The following is a 15,730-nucleotide window of genomic DNA, read 5'->3' as shown; positions in this document are numbered from 1 at the left end:
CCTAGCAGGCACCGTCAGCCAAATTACAATGCTGGTCGCAGCCAGCCTCTCAGTTGCTGGTAAACTGCTATTGAAAGGCTAGCAAGGATTTATTTCGCGGGCACGTTGCGGGACCCCCTTGTGTTGGGGGAATTGGTGGTGCACTGGGGGTACCATGACCCCCCTACATTTCCCCCCTCAGGCACCACGTGATACCTGCCACATAGTGCAGGGAAATGCAGCACCCGCCGCAATGGTGAAGATGCCAGATGCGACTGCCATGGTGTTGGTCTCATCATGATTCTACATGCAGGACCGCTGCCAAACACCACCGTGGTGGCGGGCAGACTCTAGTCTGCATGCCATCTTAATGACCCTCTACATTATTACAAACGATATTAAACACTTCAATATTTTTCAATCAATAATACTTTCCTAAAATCAATATTCTTGACCATGAGGATTTTACTGTCGATATTCCTGACCCACGATATTTTTACCACGAGAACTGTGCAATTCAATTTTTTACCTCAATATTCTTTCCCTGCACTGTAAGTAATTTTAAACACATCCTTCCAAACTTTTCATTTATAAGTAATGGTTTGTGGCGTTACCAAACAGGTTTTGTTGTCTGACATTTTAATGTTCAAGACTTCGGTTCTTTATTTACTTTGAATTATACATGCACTTTGGAATGTTGAGGTACATGTCAACTGTAACGCTTAAATTGAGTTTTGATAATTTTCCAATTTTCAGTATTCTAAGTGCTTTGCTGGATACTGGTACACACAATGGTTGATGTTTGTCACTGACACGTATTGCACCGGGGCTAAAGGAATGTTGTCACAATCACATTCAAGACTTGTTGCACTTTTGTTAGATTGGAGGTATTGCACACACTTTGGCATGAGCACCTTGAAACTGCACGGTATGCTGTAGATGGCTACAGTTCCTATTAATCATCAGGGAAAGGTTGATACGGAGCTCACTACCCCAAGTGTTCCTTGTATCATTAATGTACTGTTCCTGGTGGACACCAGCAGAATGATTATGTTGATATTACTTTTACAGGTCCCCTGATGAAGGGTTGCCATAACCCGAAAATGCAATGGGACATGAAGATGTTGTCGCTCAATTAAGATCACTACCAGAAACTATGTGATGTAACATTGTTCTTGGGAGAATCATATGTAACTGCTGTTCATTTGATGGCATGGAAACAATACTTACACCCTTGAATTGCTTTGTATTATTGTACAATTAACATTGTTGGGGAAAAGAAATGTAAGCAGAATACGATTTATTGAGTGTTTTTTAAAGTTAAAAATCTTGTGGTTTGAACCATTATTGTCTTTGAGTAATGTGCCCTGTGTGTAGTGTACATTGTTCATGTACCCCAAGAATATTGATTTGTATCAGGACATGAGCAGATCCTGTCACAGGGCAGCACCCACCTGTTAAATTAGGAGAACAGTATAAGTCAAACGTTATATTTGAGGAAAGCAGCAATCAAAAAACAAGTGCAGGCTGCACATTATTACATTGGCTCACAAACACATCAAGTCTTGACCTAGTCCAGAGTGATTATTAACCAGCAACAAGGGCTATCCAACACCCCTGAACCATTTATAACATGTGATTTATAACAACAAACAATTGGTTCAGGTGAACAATTGTAACGTGCTTAAATCACAAGAGAAAAGGAGAAAAAGAGAAAAGAAGCCTAAATACACATAAATGAATTTACAAAAGCAGTAAAAATGTATTATGCATGTATTTCATTTTTTATATATAAAAACAATCCTAGAAATATAACGCTCAATAAAAATGTTGACAAAACAAAAAAACATAATTTACATGCCAAACACGTAGCTACACACAGACATGATATATACAAGGAACAACAAACACAAGATAATGTGTCCTTCTCAAAATTATGGCCACAAAGGGGCGTCAACGGCGTTTCGATCGCTGGGTTACTCATCATCAGGACAAATATTTACTTGAGCGAAAGAAATTTGTACTTAAATTGCACTTGGCCAATCAAAAAATCGTAATGGCCCTTGAACAGAATTCAGGACTTTAGTGGATTCCACGAACAACACAAAAATTATTGACAGATGGATGTCTCAATGCTAGCTCGAATTATGGGCGCAGCAGGTGGCGTCTCCAAATTAAGCTCACCGACATGTCCAATTAAATTGGCTCAATGCACACAGTCGTTCGCGCTCACGGTACTCGCAACACGGCAGTCAAGAGTGGGCACAACAGTTTTTCTGACCCTTGGTGCAGGTAATCACCCAATCACTTTTTTATATGCCACAGATGAAACTCCCTGGAGTCTAATGGGCTTTCTGCCCCTAGTGGGTGGAGGGCAGATCTGTGATAAAGATGTTTTGTCTGCCCAGTGGGGGCCAAGAACACAGCTGCAGTAATTTTGAGGGTGGGGGCTCAGCCCATAATCTGAGAAGGCCACCCCAGTACATGCAACAATACAAAAATAAAATTTCCCTGAGATTTCTTCCTCCCTCCCCCCAGGGACAGCAGATTGGAGGTGCAAATCTCTGATCTTCCTCCAGGAGTAAAAAGACAGGCTGATTACGATGCACATTAGGATGCGCCCGCCACACTGGCGGGCACATCCTGTGCCTTTTCCGTTGCGGGTGGATCTGCTGGCTGCAGACCTGCCCACAATGGAAAAGAACTGTGCACAGCATTGCCATGCACTACATGGCAGGCACCACGTGATGCCAGCCACGTAGTGCAGGGCAATGAAGGGGGTACCATAGGTACCCCCCATGTGCACCCCCCTTCAACCTGGGGGCCCACAACGGACCCCCAAAGCAAAGACCCTATGCCTTTCCACAACGGCAACGCCACCATGGAAAAGTATACAACTGCCAGCATTGTAATATGGATGGCAGTGTCTTTCAGACACCGCCACCATATGCAGGCACTTTTTCCACCAGTTGAGGAGTCGACCGGCGGAAAAGCGGTGGACGGTCTTTCCGTCCACCGTGGACCCTTCAGCCATCATATTTTGGGGTTGAGTGCTCTACCCAATGTCTGAGAAGGCCGACACTACCCCTGACTGCAATAAAAAAAACAATCTCCCTGGTGTCTAGTGGGCCCCTTCCAGGGGGCAGATTGGAGATAAAGACCTCCTATCTACCTCCCGGCAGGGCAGAAAGACTGTTCATGATGTTTGTGGGGTGGAGGCTTGGCATGATCCCTGGGTGAGCCTCCCTCACTCTTTTGGGCCCCCAAAGCAAAGACCCTATGCCTTTCCACAGCGGCAACGCCGCCATGGAAAGGTATACAACCGCCAGCATTGAAATATGGTCGACCGGCGGAAAAGCGTTGGACAGTCTTTCCATCCACCGTGGATCACTCAGCCATCATAATATGGCGGAATTCTTTGCTGTGTGGATGGCAAGCAGATTGCCCCCACCGGGCCGGGGGTGACTACCGACTGCCCAGCGGGGGCGATCCGTCCGACATCCTAATGGGCCCCTTAGTGTGATTTTGGGGTTAAGTGCTCTGCCCGATGTCTGAGCAGGCCGAACCCACCCCTGACTGCAATAAAAAAAGAATCTCTCTGGTGTCTAGCGGGCCCCTTTCAGGGGTCAGATTGGAGGTAAAGACCTCCTATCTACCTCCAGGCAGGGCAGAAAGACTTTTAGTGATGGTTGTGGGGTGGAGGCTTGGCATGATCACTGGGTGGGCCTCTCTTACACTTTTGTATTGTCAAAAAACACTCTCTGGTGTCTAGTTGGCTTTTTGCCTTCCAAAGGCAGAATGGAGGTAATGGCCCATTATTTAAAAGACTTCTGTGGATGGCAGGACAAGGGGAATATTAGCCCATTGTTATGGAGGTGCTCCCAACCTCCACATACGCTCCCTTGTGTCTAATGGGTGGATCTGCTTGGGAACCATCCTTCTGTTGCGCTCCTCAAGCAGAGATTCACTAGGGTGGGATAGCATGTGCAAGGCGAGGTTCTCCCCTTTCCATAAATACCTTCCCCATTCAAGTCAGTTCTCGGGGACTGAGATATACCTCCAGCACATATGCAGTGAAAGTGAAATGAGCCAATCAACTCATTCACTTTCACTTTCATTGAAATGATGCCAATTTACAAACCTGAAACCCTACTGGTACGAGCACCAGGAAGCTGTCCAGTCTTTAGGGCGAGGACTTCCTGGAGCTATTCACAGCACCTGAGCACCTCTGCTATGGCACGTCGCTAGTATGTCCATAGCATGCTCAGGGTTAAACAAGCCCAGGTAATCAGAGAGGTGATCAGGGTTTCCTGTTTTTTTTCAACAGTGAGAACGGTCCACAATATGCCAGACACACTAAATGTGAACAGAGCAGCCTGTTTAGTGAAACAGGGAACAAACTGTGAGCTCTGATTGTCACGAGCACGGTACTACGGAAAAAGGACTTATGAAACAAAAAAAGCACGTCTTCGCTCTGGGTGTCCACGAGAAAAAGCATGCATTGCAGTAGTAGTTCTTGGCAATGAAGTGGGCTACTTATTGTGCAGATGTTCACATTGTGCAAGAGCAAATTGTCTTCACTTACAGTCAGGTAGGCTGATGGCAGAAGTGGGCTGACCCCTGCGCCCCATGTTGTTTGCTATGACGGGCGGAAACAAACTATGAATGGCACTACAGCAGACCAATGGCTAAAGAGGGCTGACTGAAATCCCCTGTAACTATGTATAGTAATGCATAGTATATGTAGGACTTGTCCCTTTCTGCACGGTCAGCCCCAAACTTTTTGCTTTCACCCTCATGTTTTCTGAACATATTTTTATTGGCTTTTAGAACTATGTACACTTTACCACTGCAAATCAGCGCAAAAGTGCTTGTGCTCTCTCCCTCATGGTGAAATAGGCCTACACCATATTGACACATTTCATTTACTTATAAGCCTCTAATAAAATGGTACTACATTTACATAGGGCCTGTAAATTAAATGATACAAATAGGCCGGCAGGAGTCATAGTGCTGCCCACTAGCATAGCCTTTTTAAACTTCTCTGGGCCTGCTATTGCAGTCTGTGTGCAGTTTTAAGCTGCCTTTTCAACATGGCAATATAAACTTTTGCCAGACCAAAGCCTTCCTTTTTAATACATATATGTAACCCCTAAGGTAGGCTCTAAACAGCCAATAGTGCAGAGTGCAGTGTATTTAAAAAGTTGACATCTACTTTTAATTTTTACATGTGCTGGTTGTGAAAAATTCCTAAATTCGTTTTTGCTACTGCAAGGCCAACCTCTCTCATAGGGAAGATTTAGAAATGCCATGTTTGGTCTCTTAAGAATTGTAATTTAAAAACCTCTTTAATGGTAAAGTAGGATTATAAGAAAGCCTGGGCAGAAATTGCCGACTCACACTTCACTGTGCTTCGAAAAGTGTCAAACAAACTCTGTTCTGCTACGTGGAGTTCTTTGAGCTGCGTAGTCCAGTACGTCACTGTGTTTGATCTGCTTTTTAGCACCAGGAGTTTCTCCCAGGCTGTAAAATCAGCACGAACGGCATCAGTTGGAGAGCCATAGGGCATTGCTTCTTTCTGCTTTCTCAACGTAAGTGGTAGCTACCTGCTGCGACCAACCACATTCAGAAATCTCGCTGGGAGGTGGTCTTGCGCACAATTTCTCATGCTCACCAACTTAACGTAAGCAAGCCGTGAGAGACAAAAAACTCTGCATTGATTCATGGAGTTTTTCGGCACTACACGTGGACAAAACTCTGCAAACTCCGCGGGCAGAGAGGAATTCTTCACCCACCCCGAATTTTAGGTCACAATTCTAGAAATGTTACATTTAGAAAGTTAGCATTTGTTTTGTTCTAACCATTTGGTGCCCACAGCCTGTGTCCTGGTTCACATGGCAAGGTGTATTTTGCAGTTGGTATTTTTGTAGTCCTCCTAGACAATGTCACAAAGTGGGAGTGGGTGATGGTAGGATGGGCGATCCTGAGGGGATGGGTGGGGGATGGATCTTCCTGCTACCACACTTGCGCTTCAATAGGGATTGTCACAAATAAATTCAAACTAGCCTTTTGCCACCCCTGACATCTTGGGACCTGGACAGGGTAAAGAAGGGAATTCCAGTGCCAGAATATTCTTCCACCTCAAAGCTGGCACCGGGTATAAATATTGAAACCTGAGACCAACACTACAGAACACTCTCCCACTTTTAGCAGACATGAAGATATAAGCAATAGTCAGCCTGACAGATACTCTTTATGTTCAGGTCAGGCTGTCAGGCCCTAACCATAGTCCTAGGTTTTGCTTCATACTCAATAATATAAATTACCTCAGAAGTGCAGATGATATTATGACGGCAAATATCTTTGTGAAGACAATATCATGCCTCTGATAATTTTGTAGGATAATGTTTTATGACCGGAGCATATGCCACATTACACCACATAATTTGCATTTCTCTCACAAACACAGCATACAGTTGGTGCTTCATTGCTGCATAATTACAGTGGTCCGGCTTTTAGCCAACTTATGTGCAGCTTAGCATGAAACCACCATTTTATCAATGGATCCTTAGCACAGAAACAACTGTTTTCACCACATGGTATTAGCAAAATATCAAAACAGTACACCCCAACTGGTGATACTATAATATACCTCATTCCTTCTGCAAATCATCTCAAACTCCTGATAGACATTGATTGACAAAATAGCTCTCATGTTTCTCCTGCAGGTAGAAATTATAAACATCTCCATCCTTCTGCTGAACCCTTTAAACTGCTCTAAATACTTGATGCATGAGAGCAACTGTCTCCTCAGTCAACGGGCACTGGTCTCTGCACCACCTGTACAGGTATCTATCCTCTTAGGTTACTGAGAATTTTTGGAAGTGCTGCTTTTAGAGTGAAGGAAAAGAAGAATGGAAAAAAACCATTGCGAAAGGAGGGTGTTAAAGTGCACCTTCACCTCGATCTTTAATAACCTTTGCTGTAGTCCTACGCCCCCATTAATGTCCTAAGCCTTGTTTTACTAGGGAAAATAGGGATGTCACTTTCTGGGTCTTCATTTTCTCTAAGGTGTTCCTCATTCTAATTGGCAAAGGTGGTACCGTGTTCTGGTTTCTAACTCGTTCTTCTTTTCTCTTTCACAGGGATTCACTTGTTCTTTGTTTTCTGAACAGTGCTACCAGTTTTGTGGCTGGCTTTGCCATATTTTCCGTTTTAGGATTTATGGCACAAGAACAAGGTGTGCCCATTTCCGAAGTGGCGGAGTCAGGTGAGTGAGAGGATCTCACCAATAACTTGGTGGGGAAGGATTGTGTGTAATATCACCTCGTGTAAAATGATCCAGGTTCATTTGGAAAGTGGGCACATTCAATGTAGGCTATTTATTTTGGCTGAAATGATTCAAATCGTTTTCTATGAATGGTAATTCAGAGTTTTGAAGGACTGCAAATGGCAACCTGTGGCGCTTTTTCTGCACCCTATGTTGCCGGTCAATGCTAATGTAGCTCCACCTAGAGCACCATACTGTCTTCAAGGTTAGTGTCCAACTTGTTATGATGATTTCTATAGAAGATTCTTAAAAAAATGTCCAAATGTAAAAATATGGATTTAGTGAAAGCAGGAGGCGGTGGACAATCCAGGAAAGAAAAACCTTCCTTTATTGCTCATTCAGGTATAGGACGGGTCAGAGCAGGCAGCGAAGACCAACTTCCTAAAACCCTGACCATTCCACATGCCACCATTCCAACATAGCAACCGTCGTCATGATGGCATGTGCATTACAATCATAAAGCAGAACCCAACACATCTCTTGCCCCACAATAATGAAAAATAAAGAAGAACGAAAAGATTAACATAACCTACACAAAGAACACTGGAGAAAACAGTTCCCCATAAAAACTGGCTGCAATAGCATAACATAAAACATAAAAAACAGAACCCTAAAATGAATGGACGCATTTATATGTCACGTAATCCTTAAATGAAACAGGCGGTCTCCGTTCCCTTCCTGACCCATTCAAACTAGGATTGCTTTGCTTGGCAGTACAATTTTTTTGCTCATTGCCACAACTCTGTTTGTACAATCTCTCCTTGTTCCACCATTTCCAATCATACAGCAGGACAGATCTGTCTCCGATTGAAATAATCTGCATGACACTGGAACATTTGATTGCTTCCTTGGTAATACACATGCTGTGATACTTTTCACAATTTTCTTTCACCGGGCACATTTAAATCATGCATCCATGGTCTTGCTAATTTGGTAGCAGCCATTCTACCTTTCAACACAGCAAAAGGCGACTCCTTGGTATTGGCACTGGGACTGGTGCGCAAAGCCCCCAACAAGTCTATGAGTTCCTTTCTTCCAATTTAATCCATTGGCCACTGACAACTGAATACTATCCTTTGTGACCCTGTTACATCGCTCTACCAAACCATTACTACGGGGATGATATAACATGGTCATAACGTGCTTAATTCCTTTCTTGTATTGGGGTCCAATTTGACTTTGCTACACCACTAAAATTATCATTTTCAAGCTGTTTACTTGTGGTCTTCCCCTTCTTAATTCTGCTTGTTCTTACAGGTCCTGGTCTGGCATTCATTGCTTATCCACGAGCTGTCTCCATGATGCCTTTCTCACCACTTTGGGCCTGTTTCTTTTTTCTGATGATTATTTTCCTGGGATTGGATAGCGAGGTAAGTTCTTGCCACCAATAAGAAAACAGCATACTAATTTAAATTTCACTTCCATGTCCAGACACACATAGGCATTGGCCATAGATAGACACAACGTTTATTTTCAGACTAAATTAGGAGCTGGAACTACAAATGATGGCGGTCCTGCAGCACCTCCATTCACCAGGGTTATTGGTTTTCGTATCTTGTAGAAAATCATGATTTCAGCAATATCACTCTAATAAAGAAGAAAGCACCAATGTAGACAAAGAAACCAGAACAAAATATGGGTTATAGCAGTATCAGTGATAAGAAGGTTTTCTAGGACATTATAGGTAAACCACTTTGCACTCCTGAGTGATGGTATTAAATATAACCTACACTTATAATCCTCCTATTAACCACTGATCTGCAATAGTAGTTGATGTATGCTCTAAAACCTATTATGGCAGCTAATAAATATTATTGGACCAGGCCCTTTCTGCAGGGTCACCCCAGATGTTTGCCCTCCTTGATAAACCAGTTATTTTTGGCTTTGAAGGCTCTTTCCATTTTACTCCTGCGAACAAGTGGTAAAGTGCTTGTGTTCTCTCCATTAAACATGCTAAAAGTGGCCTACACCTGATTGATACAATTAATTCACTTGTAAATGGCACTAGATGTACCCAGGGCTGATGAAGAAAATGCTACTAGTGGGCTGCAACTTATTTTTCCACCCACTAAAGGAAAACTGTAAGACATTTCCCATGCCTGGCACTGCAGCATATAGTAAAGTTTTAAACTGCCATTTCAAAATGGCAAAATACATGTTTTGCCAGGCTTAAAGCTTCCTTTTTAATACTTTTAAGTCAACCCTAATGTAAGCTATATCTACTTCTAGAGCAGAGTGCATGGTATTCAAAAAGCAAGACGTGAATTTGAGTTGTACATGTCCTGACAGAGAAAAACTGTTGTAAGGCTATATTTCCATTAGCAATGGCTACCCTATCACACTTAATAAGTAATACCTTCAGTTTGGGAACGGATAAAGAAATGCTTTTTGCACTCAAATAATTTGTAATGTGAAACGTTCTTTAATAGTAAAGTTGTATTTTAAGTTACTATTCTGAAAACACAATTTTTAGAAAGTTGCCAATTTGTGCTAAGACCAAATGTGTCTTTCTGCCAGTGTCATATGGCTGTGAATGGCACTTCTGCTGTGTTTGTGTATTCCTTCAAGCCATGGGCACAAAAAAGGCCTTTGATGTGGGGCAGGGTGTGGCTCTCCTGAGCAGAGTGTCCTAAGGGGTGATGGCCAGCTCATCCTTTGATTTGTAAACGTAGTTTCAGGAATTGTCTAACCCCTTTTCACAATTCTACAGAATGCCTGCTGTGCTGCTTACAAATGTAGCTAACGCCGAGGTCTGCCTGCTCTTTGTTACCTTAGACAGTATTGAGTCAAACCCAGGAAAGGAGGAAGGTCAGACAAAAGGGGCAACCTCCAACCACAGACTGAATGTCACTATTTCACTCTATGTCACATTATAATCACTTAATTTTGTTGCGCCGTTCTTTGAAAAATATGTTTATGAAATGTGAATGAGTCCTGATTAAAAAGTATGATATGTATAAGGGTTGTTTATGAATGAGAAAACTAATTCATAAATTAAAAACGGATGAATACCCTGAATTTCTTTTATGTTGGATTTGTATGGTGAGCAAGCTCTTAGGTTAGAGCTTTGTCTTAAGTAATTAGAAGACTATAAATTGCACCTGACAAAGAATTTAGTTAATGTATTGAAGGAATGAAGTGACATACCTGACAAAACCACTGTTTATATTGAATTGGGGACATAATGGGCCACTGTTGTTTGAGCTCCACAAGGCCCAGGGGCATCAGGGGCAGGGGCGTCCTTTGACGCCATACAAAGCTTACCTGAGCAGTTCACAGTTAGAGGAGTCTTTGGGTTGAGGCTGCAAGCATTGGTGTCGTGACCAGGAGGGGTCAAACATCGATGGCTTTGGACTCAGGACCACTTAGGATCCTTCTTAGGACCAGTGGGTCAGATGGACTTGGGCCAGAGGCGCTGGGTGCAGTGATTGGGCTGGTGGTCAGATATTGGAGTTCTACAGAGCTCAAACGTTCTTAGGTTTCTTGTGAACAGGTCCTCCATCCTCGGGATTTCTTGATCTTTATTGAAGTTAGTCTTTCCTCCCAGGGTTTTGGAGGTCACTGAGCCTGCAGGACGAGTTGATTTTTTTTTTTAATAAAATCTTTTTTATTGAATAAAAGGTACGACATTTGAAAAAGACAATTGATACAGGCAATGACAGTGCAATGATCTTACAGGGGAGATTCAGTATAGAGTAGGTACAGAACAACAATATTTCCATCACGGTCCAAGCGTACACTGACCGCGAGTAACAGTTTCTTCCCTTGTCTTTGGAGGTTTGCATACTCCAGCTTGTGGGTGTTTCACTTTTCCCAAACCTGAGTCCATTTGTTGGGGCACCCCCTAGCTTCGTATATGTTTTTTTCTGTGACCATACTCCAGTCTATGTCTTTACCCCAATCTCTTATGCTTGAGGGGTTCTGAACCCTCCATAATCTTGTGATTTTTCGCTTTGCCACCATCAACCCCAGGGTTACTCATATCCGCTCCTTTAAGGTTAGATCAGTCTGGATCCAGGCAATTAGAATGGCTAGCTTTATGTTACAGTCTATCTCGCACCCCAACACCCTTTCCTTGAGTCTCAACACCACTGCCCAGTACCACTGGATAGTGGTGCACTTCCAGAGTGTGTGAATACAGGTCCCCTCCTGCCCACATTGTCTTAAACAGCCACCATCTGATCATAAACCATACGGACCAGCAAAGGACCAGACAGGTACGACCTAGGGAGGAGCTTTAGCTGTACCAAACGAAGCCTGGAGGACATGGCCACCTCCCCAGGAGAGGCCACCGCCTCCAGGCATTCCTTGTTGTCCAATCCTGCCACATCATGACCCTATTTTGCCCTCAGCTGGATTTGGGGAGCCGCTGTGTTGTTGATCAACTTTTTATAAATGAGCGATATGGCCTGCTCAGGCAGGTCGCCATACAAGACTCTGTCCTCAAGTGGGGAGTACTCAGGGAGAGATTCTCCTCTAGGTATTGCGGCAAGTAAGGTATGCCTGATTTGGAGGTACCTAAAGTGTTCGGGATCACCAGTTCATATTCTTGCTGCAAGTGAGTGAAAGGGATGACGTCACTTAGTTGCCACATGTCTCCAACCTTGGATATGCCTATGAGGTCCCAGCAGTCAAATCTCTCCGAGCTGATCAATCTACCCAGCGGTTCGCTGTGCCAACGTGGGGTGGCTTGCGTGATCTTTTCTTCCCACCCCAAGCTTTTTGTGGCGACCTTTCACACCTGCACAGCATGCCCAGTGGGGCCGGTCAGGACGATCTTTAACAAACGCACATATAGCGTCCCTTCAAAACTATCTCCCGGCAGAAGCCTCCTGTCGATCTGGAAGGCAGGGTGGCCCTTTGGTTTGTATGTGCATTGGTTAATTGCTGGAAGGCGAGATGCCCAATAGTACTCCCTGATGTCTGATAATCCAATTACCCCATCAAACCATCCTAACGCGAGCTTGTGCGTGGCTATGCTTGGAGGCTTACCCTCCCAGAGCAGGTCCCGTATGAGACTGTCAACTTCTTTGATATACAAGGATTCTACGTAGTGCGGAGTGCTCTGCAGAGCGTACAGGAATCTGCGAAGGGACATCATTTTGAATAATGCTGCTGCTCGTCCGGGGAGGAACAGAGGGAGGGATTTCCAATGCTGGAAATAAGACTTAAGACGTAACAAGGGCAGCAGGAGGTTACGCTTGTAGAACCTGGACAGGTCCATATCCCCAGGTATTTGAAGCCGTCAGTTGTTTCCACTAGTTGAAAGTCCCGAGGGAGTGGAGGAGTCCCACCATAGAAGACATTGAGCACTGATTTGGTCCAGTTCATTATATAATCCGCGTATCTGCGAAACACCCGAAATATATTCAGGACCCTGTTCAAGGATGCTGCCAGTGATGCCGATATACGGTCTTCCCATCCAGAGGTCCTTTTGAGGCCCCTGATAATGGGGTCTTTACAGACCCACATCGCCAACGGCTCGAGGGTCAAAGCAAAGAGAAGCAGGGACAAAGAGCTTCCCTGCCTGGTGCCCCTGCTGAGAATGAAGGTGGAAGATTTCCTGTTATTGAATACTATTTTGGCTAGTGGTTGCTGGTAAAGGAGCCAAAACCATCCCATAAATTCAGGGCCCAGACTTATTTTATAAAGGACAGCAAAAATATAGGGCCATTCGATGGTATCGAATGTCACAGCAGCGTGAAGAGAGATCACCACTGCATCCTCTGGTATTGCATCCGCCCGGCACAACACCCCATGGAGCCTGCGCAGATTGAGGGAGGTATTTCTAGTGAGCATAAATCCCGACTAGGCCAGATGAACCAGGTGGGTAATGGCCCTTAACAAGTGAGAGGCGAGGACCTTTGAGAGAACCTTAGCTTCGCTATTGAGCAGTGAAATTGGACGATAGGAGGAGCACCTATTACCCTCTTTGTGGATAACCACCATGTTAGCCAGCCTCTCGTCTGTGGGCATCAGTTCCACTTCCTTACTTTCAAGGAACATTTTAGTGAGATAGGGGACTGATTTACCCACGGTGAGTTTAAAGAGTTCAAAAGGCAGGCGATTAAGGCCCAACGCTTTCCTTCTATTTAAGTCATGGATGGTTCTCTCAACCTCTGCAGTTTTGATGTGGTGAACGAAGGCATTGAAATATCCTGCAAGAAGGAGCCTCCTCCTCAGTGTACAGCATTTGGGACATATAGATGGCCTGATAGTATTGGCATAACGTGTCAGCAATGTCTTGCTGGGCAGTAAGGCGGGAGCCAAAGTCTGTCTCTATCTCAACCACAACACGATGGGCCTGGTCGCTACGGTCTAACCATGCCAGCAACTTGCCATCCTTATCCCCAACACCATAATTTCTACTCAGTGTGGCTCTGTAATGCGATTTGGCGGTCTCAGTGGGTAAGTCAGTGTATTCCTTAATATTGATGTGTAGTGTCTGTCGTGCCTGCACTCGAGTAAACCCTCTAAATGTAAAATGTCCCCCTCCAAATGGGTCGTACCGGCACGCTTCTCCTTACGCAGTCCCAGTATTTGGGCCAAAGCCGCCCCCAAAGAACAGCTTTAGGCCTCCCAGAGCGTTACTGGTAATTCTACTGATCCTTCATCCTCCTGGAAGTATAGATTTGAGTTCTCCAGGATCTTTTCACTGATTTGGGGAATCTTATAGAACTAGGGGTTGATTTGGGCCGTACGGCCAATGGTGGGTTCGCCCACCTCAAGGAAACACAGAACTGGTCAATAGTCTGAAATTCCTCTGGCTAAGTTTTGTATTTCTTTGACACTGTCAATTTGGAGAGCTGGCGTGAGGACATAATCTATTCGGACATACTGTGGTGCACACCTGAGTAGACGTGTATTATTGCTCAAGCGGATGCAAACTCCTCCAGACATCCACCAGGCCCAACGCCCCTAGGAAACTGTGGATCCTTGTCTGGAAGGGAGGCAAAGTCCTCTTGGGCAATAAATCAAGGAAGTCAGAAAGAATAGAATTGAAGGTGCCTCCAATAAGTACACTACCCTCCGGAACCCTAAAAGGAGATTCCCGAGGTCCGTAAAGGCCTGGGTTTGCAAACCAGGCAGCACACAAACAGAAAGAAGATTACTTTTACTCCCCACCAAGGTCCCAGAAGTAGCGAAGAATCTGCCAAGGCTGTCTGTACGGACAAGATCAATTGTCATGGGGAAAGACTTTCGTACCATTATGCCCACTCCCCGGGAGCCAGATCCAAATGCATAGTGTGCAACCAGTTTAAATCCCCATCTCAACATGGCCTCACAGGCATTGCCTAGCAAGTGTGTTTCCTGCAAAAGGACTATGTTGGGGAAGTGCCGCTTTAAGAATTGGTGGGAAAGTGAAAATGCTAGCCCTCAAACCACTTTATCTCACAATTTTTGTGAATACAAACAGACAAAAATATTTTGTTTGTATGGGTGAATTTATTTTACCCTTTTCACCCATACAAACAAAATATTTTTGTCTGTTTGTATTCACAAAAATTGTGAGATAAAGTGGTTTGAGGGCTAGCATTTTCACTTTCCCAGTTTGTACAAGGTCCAGCTGCCCCTCTGTCCCAGGACCAAACTCCGTTTTGTTTACAAGCTTTAAGAATTGGAGCACTATGCCCCATTTGACTTTATCACCAAGCCCATTCACATTGCACGACAACAGTTTGAGCCCCTGTTTAGTGGCTGTGCCCATCATAAGGAGTAGGGTTGCTCTGACGCGGGGGATACCTCCCATAAATGCACCTGATGTGGATCATACTGGTGGACCACTCCCTGTGGGAAAAGCTACTAGGAGCCTGTGCGTAGTAACTGCCCTTCCATGAATAGTGTCATGTTTGTCGAACATGAAACAAAAGTGAATGAAACATTCCCTCCCTCCCGATCCTGAGCAAAGAAAAAAAGCATTGTTTATCAAACTGAATTTGTTTCTTGATGGAGATATGATGTGTACAGGATCCCAACCCCCCCAACAAACAAAACTCGACCCATCTCCCTGCATCCTTGCATGGCGCATATAAAATCTCAGCCACCCCAAACTTGCAGAGTGCCTATTGCCTACCCCTTAAACTTGAAGGTGCGTATAACCAGTCGGGCACCCGCCCCGTACAAAAAGGCAATTGATAAAAATCTATGACAGGCAAAATACAGAGGTACTACATTATGAAATCAAAAAAGCAGTTTCTCTACAACTTAACAGCCCCATAAGCACAATTCAGCAGCGGGTACGGCCACAAAAAGGATACGTTTGCAGCCCAGTCCAATCAGTTGGCAGATAGGGCACAACACCCCAGTGTCACAAACATACAAACCATTTATCCAGTCTCTCCCGTTGCCGTTTCGTGGCCGCCTGACAGGGAGCCTCCACTAAGATCGCAGCAAACCCCTACTAAGCCAGGTTTTGGGGTG

The 15,730-nt window shown here is 44.4% G+C and overlaps 1 protein-coding gene across 1 annotated transcript in view; it reads left to right on the top strand.

Annotated features, from left to right (window-relative positions):
• LOC147733934 (sodium- and chloride-dependent GABA transporter 2-like) overlaps nucleotides 1-15,730 on the top strand; it is a 1,073,416-nt gene that overhangs the window by 890,372 nt on the left and 167,314 nt on the right. The window contains exons 9-10 of the mRNA XM_086952829.1: nucleotides 7,125-7,249; nucleotides 8,567-8,679. Of these exons, the coding sequence (XP_086808955.1) occupies nucleotides 7,125-7,249; nucleotides 8,567-8,679 (238 nt within the window). The remainder of the gene's footprint in view (nucleotides 1-7,124; nucleotides 7,250-8,566; nucleotides 8,680-15,730) is intronic.

This window comes from Lissotriton vulgaris, chromosome 1_2 (assembly GCF_964263255.1).
Source record: "Lissotriton vulgaris chromosome 1_2, aLisVul1.2, whole genome shotgun sequence".
NCBI lineage: Eukaryota > Metazoa > Chordata > Amphibia > Caudata > Salamandridae > Lissotriton > Lissotriton vulgaris.
This window is presented reverse-complemented; position numbering and strand designations above follow the sequence as displayed.